This window comes from Emydura macquarii, unplaced genomic scaffold (genome assembly GCF_026122565.2).
Source record: "Emydura macquarii macquarii isolate MOO-44397 ecotype Brisbane River unplaced genomic scaffold, CSIRO-AGI_Emac_v2 contig_2897, whole genome shotgun sequence".
NCBI classification, from domain to species: domain Eukaryota; kingdom Metazoa; phylum Chordata; order Testudines; family Chelidae; genus Emydura; species Emydura macquarii.
Genome location: NW_027133034.1, coordinates 21538823 through 21559073, shown reverse-complemented (window position 1 = coordinate 21559073; position 20251 = coordinate 21538823). Strand labels below are relative to the sequence as shown.

Genomic DNA, 20251 nt, shown 5'->3' with positions numbered 1-20251 from the left:
GCATCATGATAGTTGTCATGTCTGTTGGTTTAATGTAACAGAATATAGTATTACTTTTTGTATATGCCAAAAGCAGCTGAAAAATGTGACACCTGTTCTGCTAAAATGACGTTTGAAAATGATACAAGTTAAACAAAGAACAATGTTCCAAAAATAGTGTGTTTTTAGAATGTGATAGTTATAAAGTCTGCTTTAAAAAGAGACGTCTTGAGTTTAACTCCCAGGTAATCCCAACATTTAAAATAGAATATATGTCAAAGGATATTGATAAATAGTCTTGGGACCAAAATTTGACCTTTTCTAAGATTGCTGGAATGTGTTGGGTAAATGTCATCTGATTTTGGGGGTTTTAAATGACTATTGTCAAGTGATTCAAATATCAAACAATAGCTACTATTCATGTAGGGCCTAGGTAAAGAAAGTTTTTTCTTCTGATCTTTCTACTGGATTTATGGCAGCAGTACACTAACATAATATCCCTTTTGCTGAAATTATTGTTGGAACTAGCACCTAAGCAATGAAGTGAATTGAACCAAAAAGTGTGTGATGACAAAACTGTTCCTTTAATAAAAAAAAGTTGGTAAGGAAATAGGTTTTATTTTTCAAAGCAGGAGATACTAGAAATAACAGAGAAAGATATATTACAAGTACTTAGCACTCTTTTTGTTAAGCATTTAGATCTCCTAGGTAAAATGTCTTACCATTCATTCAGAAAGAGGAAAGGAAATGTGTAGTTTTGAATCTTTTTTTTTTTTTCCTTTTTAACTTGAATGAGTTTATTAGCTTCAAAGAATGAGTGTATATGGTGTTTGCCTATAGTGCTATATCAGTTACTTATAACTTTTGAGAAATAGGTGGATTTCTTCCCCATTCAAAAATGGCATAATGAATCAAAATTTTATGGACCACATTTAAATTGTAGTATCCAGTTTGTACACTAGATAGTGCAGGCTGGATATGTCTTTGCAAAAAAAAATGTATTACTTAATCTGTATTAAAATTCAGATTTCAGATTTTCCTGCACAACTCCCATTGAAATCAGTGGCAATTGTGTGTATGAATCTGAGGGCAGAGTTAATCTTTATAGTAATGTTGCACAACAAATGTATAAGAAAATTCTATTTATTATACTTCGATCACATGACATTGTAGGAAGGTATCTTGTTCCAAATACATATACTCTGTTTAATTTTCTTTTTCATTTACAGAGTCTCTGTAAATCCTGCTGGTAGGATACATACTAAGTATATATTTTGCTTCAAAGACGACCAAGGAAAACTATTTTGCGAATGGGATGAATATGCAGCCATTGACTACTTACCAACTATAATTTAGTGACTGATTAATCATCTGGAGCACTTAACTAGTGATGTTTCCATTCTCACATTATCCTGTTTGAGTTCGTTTGTCTTGATTTAAAAAAAAAAAATCAAAGTGGAGTACCATAAACTTGATATGGATGGTAAAAAGAAAGACAAGGACAAACCAGATGATAGAATGGCACGGCCTAGTGGGCGTTCGGGTCACAATCCACGTGGCGCTGGTTCTTCGAACTCTGGAGTGTTAATGGTTGGACCTAACTTTAGAGTTGGCAAAAAAATTGGATGTGGTAATTTTGGAGAGCTACGATTAGGTAAGACTGGTATTCCTTATTCCACTCTATCGAATTCAAGATGTCCATGCAGACTAGACAATCACAATGTGTTTACCTTCCATATATACTGTTTCTCCTATTACTCAATTTTTTTAGTGTTGTAGAGATGATATACTAGTTATAAGACCTTTTTAAAATATTTTTTTTCTTACAGAATTACCCAGTCTTTAATGTTATCTAAAAATATATACATATAAATAAACAAGCAAATACGAATTTGGCTTAGTATGTGAATTGAAGTCATTACTTTGTCTCCAGTATTACTGTGCTGAGCTTGTGAATGCTTTTGTTTCAGATGACGTTAAATTCACAACTTTCTGATACAAGGGAAGAATAAACACAACTACAGTTCTGTAAAATAGACATATTGTATATTTAAGCATTTAGATGGAATGGTTCAGTTGAACATTTTAAAGGTTATTTTATTTGCCTTAATTATGCTATTGGGTATTAGTTTTTTATATCTAGCTAGATAAAATAGTTTGGTTTTGTACAGTAGCCTTTGTGTTATAGGTATCTTACATTATGCGTTTGCCTATGCAGTTACTTCACTACTAGTATTTAAAAATCTAGCCACTTTGTGCTCAGTAGTGAGACACTAGTATGCATTCTATCTGACACTTGAATCTGTTTTGAGATTGCTGTTCAGGCCAACTAATTTTCTGAAGAATATCATGGAATACAGACAATCTGTGAATAATCACTGCAGAGCAGAATAGGGGACCACAGTTTAACTTCTTTCAGGAGGAGGATAGCTTCTCTAACAATATATGCCACTCTTGTAAAGCACCTTACTATGGGTACTGGCTTAAGTTCAAGGGTGTATTTATTTCTCAATGTTTTCATTTTCCAACTTGCTTGTTCATACTAATAGTTTATAAACTAATCTGCTAGCACAGACTTTGATATACTGTCTGCACTTCTAGATTAGTCCTATGTATATCCAGTGACTCCTAACTGCAATTGATATGTTACTCTTTTTCTCTTCCTCTTTCCCACTGTCAGCAGGAAACACTATGCATTTAGATGCGCTCTGATCATTTGTGGCTGTAATAAAACTGAAAAAATAATATTGAGGGTCTAAATTTGTCCTCATATCTATGAAGTTCAGAATTTAGGCTGCACTCTTCCTTAACTTCTCCTTTGTCTAGATTTTTCAATGGGTTTCAGACTAAATAAAATCAGAATATTCACTCTCTTAAATACCATACATTAAGACAACTATAAGAAATTCAGGAAGTTTAATTTTTTCAGACATTTCAGAACAGAAATTTTTTTTGTCTGGTATCTCTTCCTTTTTTGATGATTACAGAAATGAGAAATAAATTCTGTGAAAGTTGATGTAGCCTGTTGGAAACTGTTACCTTTCATGTAAATGTGTATTTATTATTGTGTATCTGTTTTGATACATTGTTAAAAGATTTGGGAAAAATACTCCATTACTTTCCTAGAAAGTAGAGTAGCAGCAGTGTGAAACAGACTCAGTACTTGAAGTTTTTACTTTGCTGTTCCTGGTGATGAGAATTTCCTAATTGCAAAAGCAGCTGAACGCAATAGAGAAGTCCATTTTTCAATAGAACAGTCCAACCCCTCAACCTGCGAGTGTGCATAACATGCGAAGTTAGCAATGGGTAGTCTGCTGATTTTACACACAGATGAGTGTGAGAGTGAAACTAAAAAAACCCGTCAGCTGCACTCTGGGTGGGATGGACAGTGGAGCATGAACCTGAAAGAGAGAGAATTGAATAACTGATAGGGAAGGAGAGAGATAAGGAAAGGAGAAGAGCACTGCTTCTCTTTCAGCAGCCATGTGCATTGGCTTTCTTTACTTTATCTGCCTCGGCTGAAAGTGAGCATCTTGTCAGATCTGGAAAAGTCTGCTTATCATAATTTATTGTGTAAAGCCATTTAAATTTTTGGATCATTCACATTAAAAATTACAGTTAAAATTAGATTTGTCATAGACTATTTTAATTTAAAACAAAAACCTATGATTATTTGACATTTAGAATTCTGCATGATGTGGTGATTAAATAACATAGTCCCAATCTTACAAAGACTTATGCACGTGCTTAATGTTATGCATTTCAATGAAATTATTCACAGTACATAAAGTTGAGGCATATGCATAAATCTTTACAGGATTGGAGTCTTAATGAAGAGCAACAAACTTAAGATCAGTGACAAATGGGAAATCATTAGAGAGAAGGAGCTCAGCAACAGCCTGGAAACTATTATGGTCTGTCCATGCTGGAGAAAAAAGATGTTGCCATATCTTTATAGTGGTAGTTGACATGGCAAATTGATCAGGACATGCAAGCGAATGAACAGACATGTTGGATGTATTTAAACAGTAGGCCACAACTTGATTAATTTAACACTGGGAAGGGATGTTGTGTGCCTATTCCCCTGCTCTCACATACTTGGCATTTAACTGGTTCTAGTTTTGTGATTACAGGGCTCCCATCATATAACCCATAAAATAGGGTAGATTCTTCTGGAACTCTGCTCATTTCGGAATCTTCTCTTCTCACAACGGTTGTGGGGAGTAGGGGTTACTAAGAGAGAAATCTCTGTCCACTTATAGGCGCATGGCTTCTCCTCCTCTTTTAGGCAGAAGATCCACCAGCAAAATTTGGAGTCTTACTGACCTCTAGGAGCTGGCTCTTTTAGCCTTTGTCAGCACTGGGCACTGGCTTCAAGTTGCAACAAACTAAACAGTCTTACTTTTCTCAATATTAAATTTGCAAGTCCTATGCTTTCAAAAGAATTGTGCCTTCGTGATGCTATGAGGGAAAACTTGTGTTGCTGCTGCCTATAATGACCAATGGTACATCGTGTGCCTAAAGAGAGGACTTAACCCTCCAGAGCTGTCAAATCTGATGCCTTTTATAAGTGACGCAATTGACTTGAATTTTTTAATTTAATTTAAGTCAATTTTTGAGTCAGTAGAACACCCTACAACCTTAGTTGTCAAAATATTTTTACAGAGATTGAAAAAATTCAATAAGGACAACAAAATAGTGAAAATGTGCATCTTAGAGCATTTTGCATATGAAGTGGAAAAAAAAATAGAGCAATAATTCTGTAGTCTTAGTCATAATAATCTTATGGGTTTCCTTTATTAATATTTAATACAAAATTTCCCTGGTTTGAAATGTGATTTTTCAAATTCCCTAAAATATTGGCAAACTGGTTGTTTTATGTGTTAACAATGAGCTTTTGCTCTCTTCTCCTTAATCACCCCATGATTCTGTTAAAATTTTTCATGACAAAACTGCAACCCTCGTTGGCTTACCTCATGCATGGGCTGACATTTATGTGAGATAAGATTAAGGTGCTGAACATTTTTAAAACAAACCCCAAATCTGAAATTAGTTGCACTAGTAAATTTTACAATCTCAGTATCATGTCTATGAACTTTTTCTTCAAGCATGGTTTTCTATGAAATGAACAAGGATCAAATGCACCCCACTGTTCCACTTCAATACCCATTTTTCAGACTCCTCTTTTTTCTCACCTCCTCTTCACTCCGTCTCAGTGTTTTTTACTTTCTTCCTCTCTGTTCAGTTTCTAACTTTCATTTCCCATACAGCAACAAAGATGTTAGGAACTGGTGCTAGCTAACAAGGTAGAGTCATTGGGGGCCACAGAACAGCCTTGGAATCCTGCAGTGCTTTCTGTATTGTATTGTGTTTCAGCAAAATTTCCAGCTTTTGATGCTCTTCAGGGTGTGTTCTTAGGTGAAACACCTTCTCTTGAGAATACAGTATTAAAACCAGTAAATTCACATCTTTAAATCTATGCCACTAAAGTTTAGCAGTCTAGATAAATATATGTTAAAAGAAATAGCAAGTGGAAACAAATTGTTTAAAAAACCCCTTAAATCTCCACTGAGTTACAAATAACTGAAAACAGGAATTAGTAGAGTACAAATGTACCCTTTCTTGTGGTTAACTTCTTGAGCTTTCTGTTGGAACAGTGCATATTTGCCTAATTTGTTTGCATTGATTTTTCTTTGCACTGCAACCTAGAGTTTTTTTTTCTTAGAAAAAAATTCATGTTAAACCGTGTAAATTGTAATCAAAATCCTTAAATCTGATTTAAAATTATAGCAGCATTTGATTTCCTTAATCTAGGTTTGCATAGCACTAATGTGTTCTTCAGGCAGGCTTGGTTGTTTCATTAGTTTTCTGTATTCCACAAAAAATTAAATATTTCCTTGCTGTGTTGAAAACATTAATTGTTTATTTTCCCTGTGGTTGAATCTACTCAGTCATGTATTCAACAGAGCTAGGCCTGGAATTTTGGAGACAAAGTAAACAGAGTAGATAACCTTGTTAGTTGTGCTAATGAGTAAGTTTCATAGCTGATTCTGCATTACTTTAGGTCGTCAATATTAACACTGCAAATTTTATTTTTGAAAAATACATGTTAAAATCAATTATGTATTTAGCTAAAGAAATATTTCAATTTAATTGTTGAAACCCCCACCCAAAAAGCAAACTAAGAAAGGGGGTGAGAATCGCCCTTTTGTTAACCTGTTACGTAAATTGCCATTCATTCTTTGCTTGTTAAGGTCGTGTGTTACTTCAGTGCAATGAAAGCACAACATAGACTGCTATTTGGACTGGTCACAAGCCTCAGTGTTACTTTGTCAATAAGCTCTTTGGCAAATAGTGTATTTAGTTGCTGAAGCAAAGAGCCATAGCGGAGCCTCATTAATGTTTTATATGGATGTAATTTTTGGCCAAATGGATCTCTCTCAATTCTGTGCCTCTTAAAAACAACCCCGGCAGAGTCTGACATTCTTGTTTTTGTCTTTCTTTAAGGAAAAAATTTGTACACAAATGAATATGTGGCAATTAAGCTGGTAAGTTTATATTTTTTTTTATATTCAGATTGACTTTTCTCAATATGAGATTTGAATTTGATTAGAAATTTCCTTTCAAATAATGGTTATTTTCATTAAAATGTACGGTTCTTGTTTATATGCAACTAACTCTACCTGAAAGCAATTAAAGGTAAAGGGCTTGCATGTATTACCACAGTTATACTAGCTTCAAATGTTTCAAGGGTGAACCAAACTGACTACTAATTCAAGAACCTATCCACCAATCATACCAGGTGGATTCCTCTTTCCTGCAATAGCAGTGAAAAATTTGACATCTGAGAGATCACCAAGTGGAAAGCTCCAGATATTCTGCTGCTGTGGAGATCCTGGATGATTATTTTTCCAATAACTCCCCCCAAACTTTTCAGCTGATCTTGTCTGTCATCATTGCTACTCTTGCTTCTCACTGTACGGGTAGCTGCTTTTTAATTACTGAGATGTCTGTAGAATGAGATGTTTGATGTAATTTATTAATGAATGCTTCTAATTTCCAGATCAGATGTGATACAGTTATGACCATGACATTTTTTTCACAAACTACATTTTATGGGCTTGTCTCTATGGGGTGTTTAATCCATACATTTTGCCGTGTCAGTTAATGCATGTAACGTAAGTAATAGCTTACATGCAAGGGACTGTAACCTCTGTCAGCGCACATCATTGTATACACTCGACAGCAATTGCTGCTAAATGGCACTCTGTAAGGGTGCTCCTTTGTTTCGCTCTTGAGCAGTGTGCATTCTGGGATTTTTATCACTGTATTGGGATGCATAGTGAAAGCCAGCTGGTTCAGATTTTTTAAAAAATCCTGTGATTACTTTGTCTCCACCCTGGACTTCTTTAGGTGTGGGTAGCACCATTTTTGAATTGCTGTCCACAGTGCTTGGCACCACTATGCTGGCAACCTTGCCTCTGAGCCTGCTTGGGCTATGTTTTAACACTCAAAGCTGGATCAATTTGGATTTTGCCTCACGCACCACCAAACAGATGTGGCAGCTATTCCTCCAGCAGCAGAGGATCTCCAGTGGTGGCAGAACAAGGACGCAAACAAGGAAGACAATGAGCAACTGATAATAGAGGACTGGTTTCTGGAGCAGCTTCACAGGATGCAGCACTATTTCTGGGCTTGGAAAACCAGAATGGATTGGTAGGAAATGATGGTTCTGCAGACCTGGGATGACCAGCAATGGTGAGAGAATTTCTGGATGGGAAGCCTTTTTGGAGATACATGCTGAACTGACACTGCAGCTATCACAGCAGTGTACCAACTTGCGGTGTCACATGTGTGGTCAAGCCTCCTACCCATTGGCCATTGTCAGGCAGGTGTGTGATGCCATAGAAAAGGTACTGCTGCCACCTTGATAATGCTCTGAAGGTTATTGATTTTGTGGTCATGGGACTCTCAACTGGGACAACGGATTGACTGATGTACATATTTGTCCCCCACTCCCTGATCAGGGCTCAGAATTCATAAATAGAAAGAGGCTCCATGGAGCTCCAAGGGCTTGTTGACTGCCTTGGCAGGTTTATAGACATAAATTCGGGATTGTCTGGAAGGGTCCACAATGTTAAGATCATTTGGAACTCAGGTATATTTAAACTAATGGAGAAAAGACTGTTTGGTCCTGGGAACACTCTGGACATTAATGGTGTGGACATTTGCTCCAGTTATTCTGGGAAACTTGGCTTACCCTCTTTCCCAGGTTAATGAAGCCATTCATAGAAATGTAGGTGTGATTGGGTGTTCGTCCCACACTGGCATATAACGGGTTAGAAGAGGCCAAGGGGGCGGGATGGGGAAGCAGTCAATAGGAGAGAAACTGAGGGGCAGCCAATTTGGACCCAGCAGCCGATATAAGAAGAGCTGCAGGGCAGAGCAGGGTCAGTTGATGCTGGGAGCTTGAGGAAGGAAGAGTATGTCCCTAGTAGGTTGCAACCCTGTAGTTCCTTGGACAGAGCAGTGCAGACAGGAACCTGAGGAATGGAGAAGGCAGTTCAGAAGGGCTGCTGGGACTGAGTTGGGTGCTGTGGCTGTGGAGATGTGGTCCAGGGAAATGCAGTGGTGGTAGATGCAAAGGAAAGGAGTAAGTGACTGCGGTTCAGAGGGTCCCTGGGCTGGGACCCGGAGCAGTGGGTGGGCTTGGGTCCCCCCCACCAGCCACTGGTCGGTAGCCAAGGGCATGGAAGACACCCACCAGATGGCAGGGTCTGGAATGACAGATTCGCCAGAAGAGGAGAACTTAAGTGATCTGGCTGGAGGGTCAAGTTTTGAGGAGAGAGCTGCAGATGTGGGACTCAGGAGATTGTATCATAAAGAGAATGCCACAGTCCCTGGAGTGGCGTGGGTCAGAGAGCAGTCACCAGCGGGTGAGACACCATTGGGAGAGGGTGTACCAACTTGCGGAGCTAATCCAGAAGACAGCCAGCAGGAGGCACCAGCATGGTGAGTGGAGCAGAAAGACAGTTCAAAGTGTATTTGGCTGTTTGAAAGGGTTGTGACTCTGTGGAATAGACTGGAAGCAGCAGAAAAAAAAGCCAGATGTATTTTGCACAATATTTATGAGTGTAAGGGAGAAAACCTTAGCAATAGGTGGGAGGTGGAGGTGCAGAGATTTGCTCAGCCATTGAGCATCAAGCAAATAGCTAGGGCGATATTGTCAGGGATACCTTTTGCTCTTACTTTGAGCCTCAGGCCTGAAATTGTAAAGCTGTACTGTGTTGTTGATGAGTGGTGAAAGTCCAATGTTGTGGCAGTTCTTATTGCATCTTGTGTGTTTGTTTGCAAACCCTTCTGAATTAGTGTGAATGTAATTATTTTCAGTGTAAAATGAAATGTTGACTTCTTTGAAATTTTAATCATCAGGTTGTTTAATAAAAATCTATTATACAACAGTTATCTAATGGCAAATAATCTTTTCATTAAACCAGCAGTGAAATAAATCAGTAAAGTGCGGCAGTGCAGTGCAGGGAACAATGCAAGGAGCAGGGAGGCTTAGTCACAGCTGAGTAAACGGCTTGGCTTTGCCTTTTCTGATGTGGAGTGCTGAGGCTCCAAGTTACCAGGAGTGATTGAGAGCTCAAAAGAGCTGGATTTCCGGGTGCCCCTTATCTCTGTACCTTGAGCTGGCATCTGGGAGGGGAATGGCCTTTGGGAGCAGTGCTGCAGGACTACAGTGGAGAGGAGCTGTTCCCAGTAGCTGGTGTTGTCTATGGCCTGCATAACTTGGCTGGGTGCTGGTTTGCAATATTGCATTGCCTGCTAACCTAATAGTAACATGCACTGCAACAGGGCATTCTGGCTTTCTATCCTCTCCAGGAGTTGCCTCTGTCTTTTTCCGTACTGACTTTGGCCATGGTAGTGCTTTCCCTGGAAAACTGCCATGCTGTCCTTTGCCACTGCAGTGAACTTACTGGAAAACTTGTCAGATTCCCTCTCTGTCCTCAGATACTGCCTCTACCCTTCCATTTTTTTTGGGGTGGGGAGGGACTCTAATGATGTCTGTGAACATTTCATCATGTTTTCTGTTTTCTCCCCCAAATTTGCCAGCCACTGAGCCATTGACAAGGACCTTTCCTTGAGGATCTGGCCAGTGCAGGTGCTCTACCTTTGAGGGTATTAAAAAATTACAAGGGAGTATTACTCATATTTTAGAGAGGCTGCAATAGCATTTTTATGCATTTCTGGCTGTACCTCTCTGAGAATCTTCCAAGTCTCGGGGGAACCTCGGAGATAGTAAGTGGTGTGTGCGTTGTGATTGTGTCTGCATTGTATGATGTGTGGCTTTGCTGTTGTGCCTTGGATGATTTGGGGGGAAGGGTGCGGGGGAGAGGAAGGAGGATAGGGTTTGGAATTGAGTTCTTGGTCTTGTTTTGCAGGTTTATTGTGCCTTGGAGGCGCTTATATGGTGTCGGAGGGCTTAGTGGGGAGAATCTGGTGGTGAGCTGGATGATAATTCTCTCTACATCACCATAAGGCTGTCCTGACTCTGGATGACGTTGCACTGAGGTGATTAGGATGCAGAGAATGATCTTACTGAAAAAGGCAAAGGGCAGACCAGGGAGATATGTTGTGCAGTTATTCACCAAGATGTTCCCCCTAGAAATGTTGCAGGAGCAGAAAGGCGTTGCAAGCTATACCACTGGGCAAGGTCATGAACCTATTTCTCAGAGTCTCGAACAAAAATTGAACAATTTCTTAGCCTTAGATGTTGCTTTCTTACCTGCAGACATTTTGAAAGTACAGAGTAAAAATGGATAGGGTTCTTCAGTGATCGTTTGAAGCGTTCATGGTGACTAGTCTATAAGAATGCACATTACTGGGCTTTTACAGAGGAGCTGTACTCTATAGTTTTGGGTATGCATTGTTGTCTACCTCGTGTAAAGTAAGAACGCTAATTGAACTTCTTTTCTTGTAATCACTGCATCAATAAACTTCTGTGCTTTTCAGAAAAGAATGTTTTCCTTATTTGAATCTGCTGTGGGTGGGGGAGAGGCTGTGGCTGTGCCATGCTGCTGGCTGCCATTTTGAAGTGGTGAAGGGGTTTGGGGTTGGCATTCATTGGGTAAGGCAGATGAGAAAGGGGAAAGGAAAATATGTACGTGGGCTGTGTGCTTTCTAAGGTGTGGGTCCAAAAATTTTAGGTAGTTCAGGCTTTAGCATCAGATGGAGGCCAATTACCTGGCTGGAGTAGCCACCATTTTGGAACAGTGAACGCGGGGGAAGGGAGCGAATGAACGGTTTGGGCTGCGGGAAAAAGGGAGGTGGTGATCTCAGTCAGAAAAGCTTCTATCTCACATCAGCCTACAGTAGCTGCTGCCATGGGGCACCTGGAATGGAAGCTAGTATAGCATAATAACAAATAATAAATGGTTTATTGTTGTTGTTATTATTTTATTATTTAAAAAAAATATATGCAAAGTTTTCCTCCATAGGATCAGCCTCAGTCCTTGCTGTCTGGGATTTGGGGTGTCTTGCTGGTGATCCTTGAGGGGCAGCAAGCTCCACAAGTTGCCTGGTTTGGGTGGCTATGTAGTTATATAAAATCCTATCTAGTGCCTAAAACAAAGACAGGTTACATTTACTCTGCCGGAGATTTTTTTTTGTTGTCCCTCATTTTAATATAGGTGCTTCTGAGCTTTTTTTGTTGTGTATCTGTCACTGTTCAGTATCCCAGTTGTGCCTCCTCATGGACATTTGCCTAGCAATGTCCACAAAATGGTCTTTATTGCGGTGGATGGCTCCAAGACTTTCCTGCACCGATGCTTCCGCCCAGGTGGCGATGAGATCCAGAGTCTCGGTGTGACTGCTTCCGGCATGTTGTAGGGCCTCTGGAGTATTGTTGCAGGTAGTGCGATAAACTGGCATCCAGGAGCAAATGGAGAAAATGCTGCTTGCACCAATTGTAATTGGGGGAGGGGACAGAGCAGGGGAGGGCACACAGGTAAACAGACAAATCAGTGATGGTCACCTGCAAAGCAGTGTGGGATAATAGTTGGCTGACTGTCAAAAGTAGTTCTCAGTAGCATTCCGTGCACATGAAAAGCAGATGGGACTGACTCACTTTGCAGCAAAGTCATTGTGAAACAGTACTCTGGACTTTGCGGTAAATATGGAGTCAGTGTACTACAATGAACTGCGTTGTTATATGCAAATATTTTCGGAGTGGATTAACAAAAAATATGCGGATTAGCACCCTGCTTACATGAGCTCTAAATTTCAACCATTCTATAAAATGAAGTTATATTGTTCTTGTGGGTGTCACTAAGCTCTGGGTAAACCAGTGATAGTTTGTATAATAACCAAGATATTTCAGAATGGATTGAGGTTTTTTTAAAACAAACCAAATGGAAAAACCTCATGAATGATATATGAAGGTGTAAAGTGCTATAACTTTTATTGCCACTTTTTTTGAAAAACTTGCATAGCTATCTTTTGACTCCTCTAATTAATGCAGTGGGAATTATTCCAGATTTGTTGTAGAATATATTTTGCAGTACCTTATACACTGAACATTCTGGTTGTATAAAGTGAAATTCAGAATATGGAAACTTAAGCTTTGGAATAGCTAAACAAAAATGGCAAGTCAGAAATATTTAAAACATCGTTGCCAAATACAAAGTTCATTCCGCAAGCAAAAACTGATGTAAAAAACATGCCAAGCTAACTTTTTTTCCCAAGGAGCAAAATTGTGCATTCTTATTTTAAATTAAGTTTCCTTCTAAAATATGCCTGAAACTCTTTAAGTCCTGTGCAAGTTGAACATGGGCTGAAGGTGTGTGTGTGTGTGTGTGTGTGTGTGTGTGTGTGTGTGTGTGTGTGTGTGTGTAAAATGGGATAATTGCTGAGGGAGTGTATTCACAATAAATCCTTATAGTATCTTTTGCATGGCTAGTGATTTTGGAGCACTAATTTTATGGTACTCTAAGAAAAATGTAAATCTGACACTGGTAGTTTTGGGGTCGTTTATAGATTTCCCGCCCTTCCCCCCATAAGTTGCCAGATTCATAAACATGGCCACTTTTTATGAATTATTTATAAAATATGAAGTTTAAATTACTAACCTATTTCTGTATTAATTTCATTCAACCTCTGAAGTGATTGTGCTTCGGCAATTTAGTTTTAGCATATTAATTTAATTTCTCTGAGTCTTACAACAGCATCACTTAAAGCTGTGTAGAAAGCTTTAAGAACTATTTTCAGATAGCTTGTTTTAGAAGTTCTGAAAGAGAGCCTACTGGTAAACACCTATTGTGTGTTATTACCAAGTGTAGAACAGAACCATAATAATTACTTGACCACTTGAAGCAATGCAAATGAAGTAGTGTGTTTACATACAACAAACTAACGGAAGTCAGGAAATTCAAAGTTAAGGCCAAAACTTTAACTCTCACTATTGTTGGTGGGTAAAGGCACTGATATTGAGGAAGAGATGGTGCTTTTGATGTGAAATGAGTTTCTAATTGTGTGGCTTTATGCTTTCATTTTCAGAAGGATGTTTTATTATGCCTTTTATATAAGCAAAGAGAAAACTTGCCAACTTTAGCGTTTAAAAACGTTACATATATCATTTCACAACTGATTAAGTTAATTACTTATTTTAAATTTCTGAAACATCAGGTATTCGTGCCTTCTCAGAGGCTCTAGCTCTCCTGCAAAGCTGCCTGTGGCTGACAGTAGCAGAAAGTACTTTTACACCCACAGTTTCCTGACTTTAGGGATTCACAATTTTTTCATAATGTGGACCTTATCTTCCGGCGCCCATGTCTTCCTCCTGGCACCGATCTCCCTCCCCTGTTCCAAAGAAGAAGTTCAAGAAGATCTGCATGGAATGGGGATGCTCTCTGGTGGAGAAGACAAAGGGGGGACCTGGCGAGACCTGTGTAGGGCCGCCAACCCTCCCTGCATCAGAAGGGTCCCTCACCAGTTGAAGTGGTTGTGGGACCTTGATCTGCGGTGCCGATGGACGATTTTAAGGTGCACCAGGGCCTATTGAAAAGGGTCACCTCTAACTTGGGCCTCAAGATAGAGGAACTGGATGAGATAATGGACAAGCTATTCGGGATATTGGCCTCGGCAGCTTCTAGTAGAGTGGCCCTTCCAGCCCATGAGAGGGTTATTAAACTTACCAAGGCCCTGTGGCAAACCTCAGCCTTGCTCCCCCCCACATCCAAGAGGGCAGAAAGAAAATATTACGTGCTGGTGAAGGAGTTCAGATACTTTTACACCCACCCCATGCTGGGTTCCCTGGCATGAAGGACTCCAGGCAACCTAGCAGTCCCTTGCCTCTATATTCCTTCCTCCTCTAGGAGGCATTTTCAGCCCCACCACTAACAGCAGTCTGGGGACCACCCCCCGCAGAGACTCCTATAAGAGGAAGAACAAGTCTTACAAGAGCCACCAGGACCATTCGTCATTGGCTGGACCTTGACCAACTGGGCGGAAAGCAGCCCTTTTGAAGGTGCACCCGAGAGCAACCTACCAGTTTTTCCCTTGGATCCAACCCCCCCTGTCATTTTTTTTTCTCGCTTAGCCCATTTTCTCACAGCCTGGGTGCAGTAACATCGGACAGATGGGTGCTCAGCATGGTGTAATTGGTTATACCCTCCAGTTTACTTCACTCCCGCCTTCCCACCCTCCCTCCCTGTCTCTCTTCAGGGACCCATCTCATGAACAACTCCTCAAACAGGAGGTGCGAGCACTTCTGCAGGTGGGTCCGGTGGAAGAGGTTCCCAGAGATCTGCAGGGTTGAGGTTTTTACTCCCATTACTTCTTGATCTCAAAGGCAAAGGGAGTCTGAGGCCTATTCTAGACTTGAGGCATCTAAACAAATCAAGTTTTGCATGGTTTTCCTAGCCACCATCATCCCCTTCCTGGATCGAGGTAACTGGTATGCCGTTTTCGATTTAAAGGACGCCTACTTTCACATTGCAATTTTCCCTGGTCACAGGAGGTTCCTGAAATTTACGGTAGGAGATGGACACTACCAGTTTGCGTTGCTCCCCTTTGGCCTCTTGACTGCACCAAGAATCTTCACTAAGTGCATGTTGGTGGTAGCGGCCTACCTCAGAAAGAGAGGAATGCGGGTATTCCCTTACCTGGATGATTGGCTCATCAGGGGCAGGTCAAGATCTCAGGTCCAGGTCAGCATATCGATCACCCAAGGTGTTTGTCAGGTGCTGGGGCTCCTAATAAAATAATAGTAATCGGTATTAGTCCTCATGCAAAGGATAGAGTTCATCGGGGCCATTCGGGACTCATCCAGGGTCAGAGCATTCCTTCCAGGTGATAGAAATCATTACACACATTTCGGCTCGTCCCCTTACAACAGCGAGGGTGTGCCTCAACCTCCTGGGCCGCATGGCGTCTGCACCTACGTGGGTTCCCCAGGCCAGGTTGCACCTCAGACCCCTCCAGATGTGGTTGGTATCCGTTTATTCTCCGATCAGGCACTGCCTGGACAGGATACTTACGGTCCCTCCAGAAATACCTCCCTGGTCTGGTGGCTGACTCTGGGTCACGTCCTCTCGGGAATGCCCTACAAAACACCTCAGCCATCAGTTACCATGGTCTCTGATATCTCAGACCTGGACTGGGGAGCTCACATTGGTTCCTTGAAAACCCAGGATATGTGGGCTTCGGCGGAGCTGAGGTTACATATCAATATCAAAGAGCTCAGGGCAATTTGACTAGCCTGTGCAGTTTTTCTACCTCATCCCACCAACAGGGTGGTGCAGATTCTCACAGACAATACGGCCTCCATGTATTCTATAAATAGACAAGGGAGGGGAGGGGGGCAGATCCCCCGCCCTGTGTGTAGAGGCCATGCACTTCTGGGAGTTCTGCATCAACCAAAATATCCACCCAATAGCAGTTCACCTCCTAGGGGTCAACAACTCTTTAGCGGACCGTCTCAGCAAGGCCTTCTGTTCTCACCATGAGTGGTGGTTTGTATCTTCTGAAGGTGGGACTATCCTCGAGTGAACCTCTGCCACCAGGGCCAACAGGAAGTGTTATTGCTTCTGCTCCCGCAAGGGCCTTAGTGCAGGCTCCATCACCAGTGCTTTTCTCTTCCCCTGGTTGGAGGGGCTCCTGTATGCCCTCCCACTGATACCTCTGATCCACAAGGCCCTCCTGAAGGGGAAGAGGGACAAGGCACAGGTTATCCTGGTGGCACTGGAGTGGCCCAGACAGTATTGGTTTGGGATGCTGGTGGAGCTGTGGTGTCCTAGGCGTTGGACCCTGCCGCTGTGCCCGGACCTTCTGTCCCAGGATCAAGGTTGCCTGCTCCACCCAGAGCTGGCCTCCCTTCTCCTGACAGCTTGGATGCTCTGTGGCTGAACCAGGAGGAGCAGGCCTGTTCAACCCAGGTTCAACAGGTCCTCCTGGAGAGTAGAAAGCCATCGACCAGATCTGCCTATAGGGCCAAGTGAAAGCGCTTCACCTGCTGGGCAACCGAACGTGGTGTGTCCCCAATGGAGGCATTGATCCCTACAATCCTGGAGTATCTGCTCCATTTGAAACAAGAGGGATTGGCCTTCTCATCAGTCAAGGTCCATGTTGCTGCCATATCTGCTTTCCATCCCTTGGTGGAAGGTAGAACAGTTTTTTTTCTCATGGAATGATGGCTAGGTTCCTCAAAGGGCTGGAAAGGCTTTTCCCACCGATAAGGGAGCCGCCTCCTCAGTGGGACTTAAACTTGGTCCTTTCCAGACTTACCAGACTGCCCTTCGAGCCCATTGCCTCGTGCTCCATTGCATACCTGTCATGGAAGGTCGCCTTCCTGGTTGCTATCCTGCCTGCCAGGTGAGTGTTGGCGATCAGGGCTTTAATGTCGGAGCTACCATACATGGTGTTCTTCAAGGACACAGTCCAGCTATGACCGCATCCAGCCCTTTTGCCTAAGGTGGTCTCCCATTTTCACCTGAATCAGGATATCTTCCTGTCTGTTTTCTGCCCCAAGCCACACAAGTCCAGTGAGGAGAGGTGCTTGCATACTCTTGATGTGAGGAGAGCCCTGGAGTTTTATATTGACAGGACTAAGTGCTTCCATCGCTCTACTCAGCTTTCCGTGGCGATTGCAGACCGGATGAAGGGCTTACCGGTTTCCTCGCAGTGTCTTTCAAAATAGATCATGGCGTGCATCTGGGCCTGTTATGAGCAGGCGGGAATCACACCTCTGGCAACCCACTCGATGAGGGCTCAGGTGTCCCTATATTGGACATCTGCAGGGAAGCTACGTGGTCATCGGTACATACCTTCGCGTCCCACTATGCACTGATGCAATAAGCACAGGATGATGCTAGCTTCGGTAGAGCGGTGCCTCAAGTGTCACGTCTGTGAACTCCTGCCTGCCTCCTGATACACTGCTGGTTAGTCTCCTAAGACGTTGGGAATGGACGTGAGCAAGCACTCGAAGAAGAAAGAACGGTTACTTAATTTGTAACTCTTGTTCTTAGAGATGTGTTGCTCATATCGATTCGACACCCGCCCTCCTTCCCCTTAGTCAAAGTTCCAGCAAGAAGGAACTGAGAGGGCAGGGAAGCCAGCAGCGCCTATATGCGGGCGCATGTGTGCACTGCTGCAGGGGGCTCTAGAGATGGCTTGTATGAATACCACTAAGGGAAAAAATGTTTCCGGCACCGGTGCATGTGGTGAGCGAGCACACCTAAATTGGGAATGGACATGAGCAACACATCTGAAAGAACAACAGTTACAAGGTAAGTAACTGTTCTTTCTCATGAGCAATCTCTTGTCCTGTTCAGAAATGTATGATCACCTTCCTTCCCATTTATGATCCCCACATCCCTGTATAAACTGCTGGACTTCTTATATGGGAAAAAACTGGGTAAATAATTCATGTATTTTTACTTGTATGTAAACTCAGGCCTTATCTACACAAATTTTTTTTTTTTTTTTTTTTTAACCTAAGGTGTGAATCCTACAGACTGTGTCACTGGTAATTCTGAGCATAGGCACACTTTTATTCTGGCTTTTTTCAGGTTAGTTTATTTGTTGCTTGAGAAGGAGTTTAAATTTAAAACTGAAAAAAAACTCTTAAACCTGAATAAGTGTATTCACTTATGGATTATATCAGTATAATTGTACCTGTATAACTATGTTGGTATAACTGATCCTGTGTACACATGGCCTCAGTTTTAAGAGCTGAACATAACTAGTATCACATGACCACTGATCATAGTTCGGGAACATCTGAACTATACACACCTTGTCTTGGTAACCTTTTTATTCATTTACTCTTATTATTTTATTCTCTTGCTTCTCTGGCAAGCACACTTCTTTTGTTGCTGTGCCATGCATCATGCTTCAGACTCCCCAGTCCTTCCATTATCTTCTCTTTTATTCCCACAAATTCACCCCCTCTACAACATGTTAAGCTACCAACCAAATAAACTCCCCCAAAACATTAATTCATAAACTTCTATTACAGTTCATAACATTCTTAAAAAATACACAACTATCAATATAGAATCATAGACTCTAAGGTCAAGAAGGGACCAATATGATGATCTAGTCCAGTGTTTCTCAACTAAATTTGGCCATGGAACCCTTTTGAACTTGATAAATAATTGCGTAACCCCCCCAAACTCTTAACAGTATTTTTACATATGGGGCCAAAAAAATGTCAAAATAAGCAAATTATATACAAACAACTAGGTCAGCGTTTCTCAATTAAATTTTCCTGCGGAACCCTTTAGGCTACGCGGGGAAATTACACTCATACTCGATACCCTCTACCGAAAAATCCAGGACATCTTCCCTTTTTCGACGGCGCGGAGAACAGCTGCTCTCGGCGCCGCGTTGTCACTTTCTCGCGGAACCCTAACAGTGTTCCCGCGGAATCCCAGGGTTCCGCGGAACACCAATTGAGAAACACTGATCTAGTCTGACCAATGCAGGCCACAGACCCTCACCCACCCACTCCTGTAATAAACCACTAGCCTATGACTGAGTTATTAAAGTTCTCAAATCATGGTTTAAAGACTTTAGAGTCTTTACAGAGTACAGAGAATCCACCAGCAAGTGAGCTGTGCCCCATGCTACGGACGAAGGCGAAAAACCCCTAGAGTCCTTGCCAATCTGCCCTGGGGTAATATTCCCTCCTGACCCCAAATATGGCAATCAGTTAAACCCTGAGCCATGTGGGCAAGAATTAGCAGCCAGAGCAAGACTCACCAGAATACCTAAAGCAACCAAGTAATTTAATCCCTATCCAGCCTTGTCCAAATTCCCCACACTCATTAGTTTTGCCTTGCTGTATCTAAGCATATGCTATAAGTTATTTAGGGCAGGGATTGTTTTGTCTGAAGTGCCAATGGAAGAATTTACATAATAAAGTATTAGTAGCATATGTGACTTTACAGGCAACTAGTCTGATACAGCATGGCAGATCTTACGTTCCTCAGATTGCACCTTATTCTAGACCTGTTTTTTTAAAAACCCTGAAGTTACAGTGGTAGAAGAGAATTTCTACTTAAGGCTCCACCAGTCTGGAAATAATACTATACCTCCTCAGTTTTTTCCATCACTAAATGATCAGATTGACAAAATGACTGAGAGGAAGTTGCTGCTATTTTTCCTCAATAGCCTTGAATTAGTTTATTCATTTTCCATTCAACCTCTGCAAGATATGATTTCCCAAGGGGAATGAAGGGGAAACAAAAGTGCTGTAGTGTAGTCTATGGCAGAAGTTGGAAGAGCCCTCTGTTCTTTCTGCCTCCTTGATCCATTTAAGTTTTGAGAGATGAGATCATCAGTTATTGCTGCCCGGAATGATGATACACTGGAATTTCTGCACAGAGAACCTGGGTTAACTTTGTATTTACAAGGTAAAATAAAAACTAACAGGCTCGTTCTGGTTCCTGGAATGAGCGGGCAACAAGAAGCAATAGTCATGATGACCCCTGTCTCCAATGGGAATCTGCTTCCTGAAAACGTCTTGCAGTCAGACTGGTGCATCATTAGAATATGCGAAAGAGACTGAGGGTGTACCATGTAGCACCTTTGCAACCAGTAACAGTTATCATTGGATTGTGAGGCCGTAATGGAGATAATTAATACCAAGTGATTTGCAACTGAGTACTTAAACATTGTCTTACGAGAATGTCAGAGTTTGAGTCTTTGCCCTTATGACTAAGGTGAGCAACTGCCTTCTGCAGTGCTTACATTCTTGTATCGAAGTGTT

General features: G+C 41.6%; 1 protein-coding gene across 12 annotated transcripts in view; it reads left to right on the top strand.

Annotated features, from left to right (window-relative positions):
• CSNK1G3 (casein kinase 1 gamma 3) overlaps positions 1-20251 on the top strand; it is a 155797-nt gene that overhangs the window by 31740 nt on the left and 103806 nt on the right. For all 12 annotated transcript variants that reach the window (XR_010924056.1, XR_010924055.1, XM_067569246.1 and 9 more), the window contains 2 exons: positions 1209-1633; positions 6487-6527. Coding sequence is in view for 10 of the 12 variants with exons in the window: in XM_067569246.1 (XP_067425347.1) it covers positions 1456-1633; positions 6487-6527 (219 nt within the window). In the remaining 2 variants the exon portion in view is untranslated. The remainder of the gene's footprint in view (positions 1-1208; positions 1634-6486; positions 6528-20251) is intronic.